The 11,004-nt window shown below is 34.6% G+C and overlaps 1 protein-coding gene across 1 annotated transcript in view; it reads right to left on the reverse strand.

Annotated features, from left to right (window-relative positions):
• The window catches only part of LOC137496257 (uncharacterized), a 31,586-nt gene that overhangs the window by 4,009 nt on the left and 16,573 nt on the right, over positions 1 to 11,004 (reverse strand). Inside the window, exons 2-5 of the mRNA XM_087260482.1 lie at positions 10,693 to 10,886; positions 10,462 to 10,609; positions 9,726 to 9,930; positions 8,675 to 9,648 (exon numbers count right to left, since the gene is read on the reverse strand). Coding sequence (XP_087116608.1) covers positions 9,341 to 9,648; positions 9,726 to 9,930; positions 10,462 to 10,609; positions 10,693 to 10,886 — 855 coding nt within the window. The 3' untranslated portion in view covers positions 8,675 to 9,340. The remainder of the gene's footprint in view (positions 1 to 8,674; positions 9,649 to 9,725; positions 9,931 to 10,461; positions 10,610 to 10,692; positions 10,887 to 11,004) is intronic.

The following is an 11,004-nucleotide window of genomic DNA, read 5'->3' on the forward strand; positions in this document are numbered from 1 at the left end:
GGTGTGCCCTGCCACCCTGCGAAGGAAACTTATTTCAGCCGCTTCTATCTGAGATCTTGTCCTTTCGGTCATGACCCAAAGCTCATGATCATAGGTGAGAGTAGGAAAGTAGACTAACCGGTAAATCAAGAGCTTTGCCTTTCAGCTCAGCTCCTTTCTTTATGACAATGGACCAGTACATTGACCTGATTACTGCTGCCGCTGCACTAATCTGCCTGTCAATCTCATGCTTTATCCTTCCCTCGCTCATGAACAAAACCCCAAGATACTTGGAACTTCTCCATTTGGGGTAAGCACTTTCCTTCAACCTGAAGATGACAAAGCACCTTTTTCGGCCTCAGACTTGGAGGTGCAGATTCTCATCCCAACCGCATCACAGTCGGCAGCAAACTGCCACAGTGCATGCTGAAGGTCCATGTTTAAAGAAAGCCAACAGAACAACATTGCCTGTGAATAACAGAGATGAAATCCTGTGGTCCCCGAACAAGACACCCTTTAGCTTAAGTCTGCACTATTCAATTCTGTCCATAAAAATGATGAACAGAGTTGGTGACAAGGGGCAGCCCTGCCCAAACAAGTCTGACTTTTTGTCGGCAATGCGAACCAAACTCCTACTATGTTCATACAGGGACAAAACAGCCCTTAACAGAGCACTTCTGACCCCATACACTAACAGCACCCTCAACAGAGTGCCACGAAGGACACGGTCAAATGCCGTCTCCAAGTCCACAAAACACATGTGGACTAGTTGGGCATACTCCCATGAAACCTCGAGCACTCGGGTGAGGGTATAGAGCTGGTCTAGTGAACCATGGTCTGGACGAAAACCGCATTGTTCCTCCTGGATCCTAGGTTCAACCATCAGCCAGATCCTCCTCTCCAGTACCCTGGCATAGACTTTCATTATTCAGACATATAATAATATCATATAGTTGTATCAGAAATTATTTAGAAATTAACATGAACATCAAAATATGGTGAAAATCATCTGAAGTTCTAGCGGTATATGGAAACTTAAACACAACAAAATAAAAAAGCACAACACATGTCAATCAACAGACAGCATTCAGACTCTTTGTGGATAAACACTGATGGTACAGCTTTAGTTTTAGTTGTACTGTAGGCTCATACTGTATCTTTCTCTACCTGTGAGCTGTTTCTGTATGATTAGCCGTGCTTTACTAAAATCCTTAAAGTCATGAGATATGTTCAGTGTATATATTAAAAAACAAGTCTGTATTCGTTTTTGTTTTCTGGAGATTTTATTTTTTTGTTGCTCAATATAAAAAATGAAAATCAAATAATTTTTGAAATTTGGTTTTTTGTTTTTCACTATCAAAAAGAAAAATGAGCCGTTTTTTAATTTTTGTTTTTTAAATTTTAAAACGAAAATCAAAAAAAAAAAAAAAAAAGGCTCGTTTTTCAATATCTTTTTCTAAAATGAAAATCCAATGACCAAAAGATACACTGACCAGGTCCGTGTACGGTCCGTGTACGTTGCGTTCATTCAATTTTTGATTTTAAATTGAAAAACAAAATTTAAATTACGATGCTTTATTCGTTTTTCGTTTTAAATATGAAAATTAAATTATGAAATAAAGGTTTGAACATCTGCAAAATGTCAAGTATTCGAAACATGCCTCATTTATGATTTCTTGCTATTTTATTATTTATTATTTAATGTTATAGCATGTAAGACCCGGATGTACTGTACAGCGAACACGCGCTAAACGATTGATGGCACTCCGTAACATTATGGATCACTACGTGGTTTTCAGATACAGCAAAAGAGTTACAGTGAGGGAGGACGACATGTCAATTGACAAAATGAGCAGGATTTTCCAGGTGCAGTAAATTAAGAATGGTAGCCTATATTAAGCTTTAAAAGCAAGTGATAAAGTACTGACTTTCTTATGACGACACGACATTGTAAAGTTGGTTAGCCTAGTTTAAGAAGGAAACAATAATTTTCCATTGGCAATGTGTGTAATTGATATGTTTTGTATTGTATACAAAAATTGTTTACATGTCAACTGTATTCTTTTTTGCATAAAAAAGAAGGTAACAATAACCAGAGAATAACTTTGCAGGTCTCTTGTCAAAACTTATACTTGACCGACGACACTAACACAGTGATTTTTCCTGGAGAGAATGGACGATTTAGCAGCTTTGACCTGACCCCAAGGGGTCATTATGAAGTGCATGGAGACGAGTCAAGTGCTTCCCCAACTTCATCTGCCAGTAGCTCTGGTGGCAGTCAGCGGTTCTCCTTTTTGCGCAATTCATCCTCGTCAAGTGCATCCCCAGTCCAGGCCAGTGCTGTGCCTCCAAGGGCGAGCATATCACATTCTTTTCAGAGGTACTCTCTCTCTCTCTCTCTCTCTCTATTTATTAAATATTACGTTATACATGTAGCAAAACGTACAATTACCATTACCTTAAACATTTCAGTAACATGATTTAACAGTGAACAGCACATCTGTTAAGCAGTACTTAAATTTTGTTAATAATGTAAATGAAACTTATATTAATTGTAATGTATTATTATGTAAATACATTAGTTAGCACATTATATAAGGTATTAGTTACATTAACAAATAAGAAACAAATGTTTGTAACACACTAGGGCTGCACGATATATCGTTTCAGCATCGAAATCGCGATGTGGGCATCCGCGATAGTCACATCGCAGGAGGGTGCGATGCAAAAAAAATAATAATAATAATAAATTATATATATATTATGGGTGGAGCCGAACCGGAATACGGTATTCGGAAAAGCAGGAATAGAGTGTTTTTACGAATACTTATGTCAAACAATACTTGATAAATTATTTGTATTTGGGAACAAGAAAAACATTATATCAAAAAGCTGCGTTTCCTCATGAGACCGCAGTGCATGCCCGCGTGAGTGAGTGAGTTAGTGAGTGAGACGTTCAGGAGTCGGTGGGCGGGGTGGGGCTGGGGTAAGGAGACTGAGCAGGCTGCTTCTCTATACAGCAACAGAGAAGGCTTGGCAGAGCGAAAAATACTTTTCAGCATTACTATTTTTGTTTATTTTATCATACTAAAATAACACGTGACAGAAGTTCACTCAAAAGTGAAAGTTCTTTCTGTTATTAATTACTAACACTCCCGTCATTCCTACTACTTTCAGAGCATAAATTTTGATATTTTACCATATGAAAATGCAATGCAGTTATGAAAATTGAGAAATTAAAGCAATACAGAGATCTGGTCCCCGCGTCAGGTCAGGGTGCACCTGTAACCTTAAAAACGCAGACGCGGCGGAGGCGCACTAAACTCACACGGGAAAGAACTGGGCATTCAATTCATGTTTTAGTGAAATAATTCTTTAAATACAGCTCTTTTGATCTCTAAAGGGGAAAAAAGCAAAAGAAATTTGTCGTTAAATTAATTTTAGCAAAGACGCAACTGCCTGTCATTTTCACATTAGTTTTTCAGTTAGGGATTTGGTCTATTAGAGTAATCTAATAAAATTGTTTTGTTGAACACTGTAGTCTACACAATAATCGATATTATAATTTATTATATACATTAGCTATTATTAAAACTAAACTATACAATTGATAAAACAAAACCCTTTTTAATGTTTGCTTTCATTTTGACACCGCTAACAGTTGTAATAAGAAACATCACATTATGCAGAAGCATGCAGTCTCAAGTTAAAAACACCTTTTGAGTTTAAAGATGATCAGCCTGCCAAGTCAAGTTTACAGTGTCATAAATGAAATGGGTAGCATGAGTAAAGGGGATTTGCCCAGCACACAACCTCATGCGCTGCAGGTAGGCTGAATGATAATCTTTAAAAATATATGCTATGCAATACAAAACTTTAAACATTTAATTATTTTTTAATGAAAAGAAAAGAAATCAGGAGAGTAAAATATAATTTAAACCACGGTCTGGCGCTGATACTTTATTGTTTGTATCCAGAAGAAGGGGAAAAAAGCAGATGAAAACCTGGCTGGGGAGACGGCGATAACATATCAGTTCTTCAGCAAAGATCACGACATCATTGTGATGCGTTTATCATACAACGCAGTTCGTGTTTATAATCATTAATATTAACTAGTATTAATTCTCTCTCTAGACTTAGTTTTAGGGCTTGTTCTTGTCGGCGCAATATAGCCTCGGCTTATTGCACGTACGAATCCGATTGTGAAGAATGATTAAGCACTTGCATTTTTTATTGCATCCTTTTCGCAAGTTATTCATTTGTTTTGTTTTTTAAGTGGTGCGAACATTATTTACTGGCAAACATGTTCCTCGATCTCGTACATCAACAAATAATGTAGCCTATTTAAGTTAATTTACATTTTATGTAAAAATTAAGGAATAACCGAATTTAATATTAATAAATAAAACATCCGTATAAACGTACATGTTTATTTTTGAACTTTCGTTAATAAAACAACACAAAACTGTTTATAAATATTGTAGTTAAATATTACATTACTTTAACTGCTTGAAACTGTATAATAATAACAACAATTAAACGTTACATTTTTAAGAACTTAACAAATAGTCTAAATGGCACTTTACTAATCAGTGTAATAATAATATAAATATTAATAATTATAAGTAAAAAGAAAATATTAACCTAGTAACAATATAAGTCAGATGTTTAAAAAAACAGCGTAGTTTCTCTCCACCTTTGTAGTCATATTTTAAATTATTTGCCAGAAAAACTAACATGTTGACTTTGTCCGGTTTAAGTGAAGAATGGAGTTATAATGTTTCCAGCAATACACTGTCAGACGGTGTGCTTGTAGCGATAATGCACAGACAGGCTACTTTTTCACAACCATGCGAGAGAGGGCTTCTCCTTCTGTTCCGCCGCCCGCATTTCTCGCAACGCGGAGCGGCGCGTTCTTAAGTAGTTACCAAATAGCCTATGCTCAATTTCTCGTCAATGTCTTCCATTTATCACTTTCTCTTTTGTATCTGGCCATTTTTGCAAATGCCTCTGCCATGCCTGGCTGAGCTGGGCTTCTGCGTTTAGAAGACAGGAGTTGATTAAGCCTACATGGCTTTTTTTTCCCTCGCCGTCAATCGCCACTAGCTTGCATGGTTCGGGACCCGTGGATCTGCGTATCGATGGATTTGCTCCTCAGTGTTTGGACTCTCAGCACTCAGCAGTAAATATTATAACACACTTTACTTAAAACCCCCATACAAAAAGCTTAATCCAAATTGATTCGTTCACCTTTCTCGGTCGGCACGAATCCAAAATGTTCCCAGATGTAAGAGTTCGTATTCTAACAAGATTCATGGTTGAACTTGAACTTGCTGAATCGCGCCTAATGTTATATTCTATCAGATATGTAATACTTGGCAACATAACAGTAATTTGTGTTTTAAAGTGCGTGACTTCACGTACTACGGCGGGTGGCAATGGACAACCGAGGTGGCAATGACCACCGCGGTGACGCGGTTGTCATAGTGACCGTCACAGCCCTAGTTTTAAGTATATATATATATATATATATATATATATATATATATATATATATATATATATATATATATAAAATATCGCAATATATATCGCAGGGGAAAAAAATATCGCAATGTCATTTTTTTCCAATATCGTGCAGCCCTATAACACACTATAATGTTAAAATAGTGTGGACTTTACAAGGTTGCTAAATTTATTGACAGATGCTTTGTTAATGATAAATCATGTTAGTAAAGAGTCCACAAACATAACTAACATTTTGGAGTTTGAATGTGGAAACCAATGTGGACACCATAGACAACTTGCATATTATTTATGCTTGTGGACTCTTTATTAATAAATTGTAACATTATCCATGCATTTGTTGATGGAATTTATGAATGCTACTTTATCATTATTTAATGTTTTACTAACATTAGTTCCTTATTTTTTTGTTAACCCATTAACTAATGTGCTAACTAATGTCTTAATTAACACATCATTATATGGTTTGTTTACATAAAAATTTAGTATTTGCAAAATAAATGTGTTGTTTATTGTTAGGTCATGTTATCTAATCCATCAACATCCATGTTATCTAATCCATGAACATGTATGTATAAGTAAAAGATAAACTAATTAGGCTGTTAATGTAACAAGGTGCATTAGAAAACGAATAAGTTAACATTAACAAAGATTATGTTATGCAGAACAAAAGTCATCATTAGGTCATGTTAACAAGTCTATTAATTACATTAATATATGTGTAGATAACAAAGATGAGATGTTAACAGTTTTTCAAATGCAGGTCTGTTTTCGTTGCTGAATGTTTGAATGGAAAATTGAAGCCCAGCAGAAATGTAGTTGTCCGGTTTATGGAGTTTGAAGCAACAGTCCCTGGCATTACAGCTAAAGTTCAATGTGCCCTGAACAGTGAAGAGCCATTAATCCTTACGGATGCTCAGGGTAATCAAATTGTCGAGTCAGAAGGAACCAAAGGTATTTCATTGTCATTTGTCAGTGCTTTAGGGTCAACAATACTGTTTTAGGAGTTTAGCTTATTTGAAATTCTGTTATTTATTCATGTTATCTACAGGTTCCTTACACTGGAAGCAAAATGCTCGCAAAATACTTGCTGTTTCAGAGAAGGAATTTCAACGATTTCAACTAGAGAGCAAACAAAAGAGGCTAAGGTAGAATACAGCATTTCCTCCACAAGTACAGTTACATAATGATCAGCAGTAGTTCACTCAATACACATCTGGCTTTATGATGGTGACTTTTATGAAGAACATCTACTCACTACACACCTCAAGTTCCAAAATACTGTATGACTTGTTCAAGACAATTTTACACAATCAGAAAATATTGACAACAGACAGCTAATCATAGCCTCTTTTAACTTTCATTTTTAGATAAATTAATTTAAAGTGAATGTTTTAAGTGAGTCTCTAACTTTTTAGCTAAAAGAAGGAATGAGCTTTTTTGGTAACCTTTTATAATAACTACATATTATTTATTAAGCATTTGCATCTAGTGAATTCATTATTTGTTAAGCATTAACTCTACATTAATAGAGTTTAGTAAACAGTTTGTAACTGCAGCTACAAATGCTCTATTCGTGACTTTTAAGCACATTTTTAATGTGCTTAATAATTGTACTTTTATAATTTAAGTGATTGATTTTTCATTACTTAAGCATTGCGTTATTTACAAGCCGTTTATATTTAAGAGCAGTCCTTGGTTTAAGCTCATTCAGAATGAGTTAGTAAATGATTATTAAACTAATCAAATTAACATTTTAAAATTTTATTATTCAGTCGTATAGTAATGGTCACTATGTATATTAATAAAGGCTTTACATAAACACATAAACATAAATGTTATCCAGTTTTGTGACCTAAAGTGAGGACTATTCATGCTTCATAAATCCCTTATAAATGACAATTAAAGGCTCAGAATCAAATAAACAAAAATCTTTGCAATCTTATCTAAAAATTATAAGCACTTTAAAGTTTAAACATTGCTGAATAACAGGAGAGTCAAAAAAAAAGTTTGATAAAACAACAACAATATAATAATTTAACATTATAATACAATGCAACAATTCAATGTTATTTAGCTGTTGAAACTGTATTATAAATTTATTTTAGATACGGTTGCAAAGATTTATTTTTCATTTGATATGGCTTTATTTGTGTATCTTCAAATGAATAGAAATTAATGGTAGTTTATGTTCTTTTTTCCTCTTTAGAATATAACTGAGCCTTCAACTGTCATTTATAAAGCATATATAGTCCTCACTTTAGATTGTCACAAAACTGGATGAAGTTGACTTACTAAAGCATTTATTAACATACAAACTAACTATTAGTATATGCCTGAATAATAAAAATGATAAATGTCAATATGAATATTTTTCTAATCATTTACTAAGTCATTCTGAATGATCTTAAAAAACCACCAACTGTTCCTAAATAACTGGTTTGTAAATAATGCAATACTTATTTAATAATGAAAAATAAATCATTAACAATTTATGAAAGTACAATTATTAAGCACATTATAAATGTGTTTATGAGTCAAGAGTACAGCATGTGTAGCTGCAGTTATAAACTGCTTATAATGTTTATTAATGTAGAGCTAATGCTTAACAGATAATGAATTCACTAATTGCTAATGCTTAAAAAATGATTCATAGAGTGTAGTTATGATAACGTGTTGCCAATTTTTTTCTCTCTCCCGCTTTCAGTTTGAGAGATGATGGCAGCAGTGGCTTGCAGGATGTATTTGAAAGAATTGAAGAAGTTGTGCTGGCTGCTCAAGGACTACAAGCAGTCTCCTCAGTAATGAACGAGCTCTCCAACATCGCCTCTAGTAACAGGAGAACCACACTGGTGATGACAGATGCGCAAGCACAACAGCTACAGGCAGCATTCAACTGTCATGTGTGCAAAGGTTTGCTCTCCAAATCAAATCAATATTTCTATTATGATCTGAGGTTTTGCAAAAAAAAAAGTGTAAATCTTTAATCATGTGTTAGGTGTGCACAGTAGTTCTTACAAATTTCTGTTACTTTTTATGAGTTAACCTTATAATAAGATTAAAGGATAAGTGGAACTTTACCTATACAAAATGGCTAAAATACTTTGATTTAATGTGTTATTTCACAGGACCCTTTCAGGATCCAATGTTTGCAGTCTGTTGCCGGAGCATTGTGGGATGCAAAATATGTGTACTGCAATGGCATGAATCTTCAACCCAGTGCCTTAAATGTAGACAGGAATGCACCAATGTCTATGAAGTGACGGGCCTTTCCGATGCACTGTCTGTTCTGAAAGACATTATTTCTGTTGACTGAACAATTTGGTTCACAACTTTGGTTCCATTAAGTATTGAAATCGTTAAAAAAATGTGAGAGCAGCTTTTGCTGGTTGTTTGAGTGCTGTTCAGTGGATTCTGATTGTCCATTGTGTTCATGTGCTCAACAGATATAACAGTGACTGGCTACAGCAATTTTTGCTTCATGCTTCTCACTAGGTGCTTACACAGAAAACACAAAGTAATATATTGGTCTATTGGACACTCAAGGCTTTGAAAAATGTCTAATTGCTGAAATGTATAAAAAATATGAGTGATTCACTAATATATCAGCTGATAGATGTAGATTTTAAACAATACAGTTTGTATCTGTGTAAGCACTCAGTGAGCAGCAAGTAGCAATGATCATTGTAGCCAACCACAGTCATATCTGTTGAGTGCATGACCACAATGGTCAATCTGAATCCACTCACATGCATTGAAATAGAACATTTCACATTTTTAAAAAATTTCAATACAGAAAAGTACCCCCCCCCCCCCTTTTTTTTTAACTTGTGGTTTATGCTGTGTATCTTCTTGTTGTGTTGATGAGATCCAGTAGAGCTTGTTTAAAGTATAAGAAGTCACCGTTTACGGCATTGTTATAACAAATAGAAATATCTGGGTACAGTTCAGCGTAGTGGTGTTCAACGCATTCTCTTTGTCTGCCTGAGGAAAAGGGATCTCTTCCAAAGATTGATTGTCTGGTAAGCGAAGATCTCAGTTCTGTCTCATAAAGTTCAGCAGCTTCATCGGCATGTGGCAACAGTTCCTCCGAGATTTTATTTAGACACCCACCCTTTGCCAAAACATTGGGAATGCCTTTACCTAAAGTAAAAATTGTTAATAAGATTGTCAGTTCTTAATCTTTAATACTTAAATAAAACTGTGTTATTTCAGTATACCTGGAATCCTGTGTTCATTCCAAGCTTGTACAACTCTACTGATGCCTAGGTGACATAGCTGGCATGTGAAGCTGGAGACACAGTATCTGACAAGGTTGTCCTCCATATCCAACGATTCTTGGTCCACTAGCTCTACAAGTGCTGTTTTGAGTGGATAATTAACCCTATTATTTATCTCTGGCCACATCCTTTCAACTGTGTGGTTCTGTAATTGTGAAAACAAAAGAACAATAATGAAATACAGGATACACTTCATAATATGAACACATGAACAGCATGATCTACATTTGTAGTAATTCATTTTCCTTTAAAACGTCTTAGATTTATAAGCATGGTTTTGAAAGTTGTTACAATCATCAATGTGTATATGGTCTAGCACAGTTCTGAAGAATGAGTGAGTAAAATTTTTTAGGACTGACACATACTATAAAACCCCCTTTTCACAAGATTCAAGTCATTGCCCAGGGATAACAATGTTGAGTTTTGAAAATTAATATGTATATTTAAACTGAGTTAATATGTGGACAGCACATAAAATTTGTGGAATATTTTCAAGGCAGCACAAATAATTAAATAAATAAACGTATCATCCTTATGATATCTTTTATTTGAAAAAAAATATTAACATTGGTGTACAGGTGTATGTACATTTATAACTGCAACTTTGCCTTTTTATATGCGCCAGGAGCTGATTTTTTTATACTGAAACATTTTGCAAATCAAGCTTGTGCTGTACCTTAGTTGATTGTGTTTGCATGTAGGGTTGTCTCTCTGGTCTGTTTCGGTAACTTTCAATCATTTCTTGAATGAACAAGGATAAGTAAAATTCCTTTCCATGATCCACTCTAATTTGGTCCCACATACCATGGTTAACAACGGCAGATCTGATAAATAATTATGATAATAATAATTAATATTATTACAGTAATAAATAGTAATAAATTGCAAATTCATCGAAATAACTGACCTGTAAACATCCTCATAAATTAAAAGATTGTTCTTTATTGGCATAGATGAAAAAGAAACAATTTTGCTGCTAAATCCATCAATCGCCAAGACATGTGTTGCTCCAAACATAGCCAATTTTTCATTTTGGTCCATGTGCAACTTATGTCCCATGCACTCTGCAGTATAAGGAACTGGATTCAGGTTACGTGCACCCTGAGCATACGAGTATGGATTAATATATTACATTATAAAATATTCAGGACATGGTCACAAACACATATAGTAAAATGAGCTTAAACAACTCTATTGAGTAATAATGACTGCGTTATCC

Source organism: Danio rerio, chromosome 7 (genome assembly GCF_052040795.2).
Source record: "Danio rerio strain M-AB ecotype USA chromosome 7, GRCz13ab, whole genome shotgun sequence".
In the NCBI taxonomy this organism is placed as follows: Eukaryota; Metazoa; Chordata; class Actinopteri; order Cypriniformes; family Danionidae; genus Danio; species Danio rerio.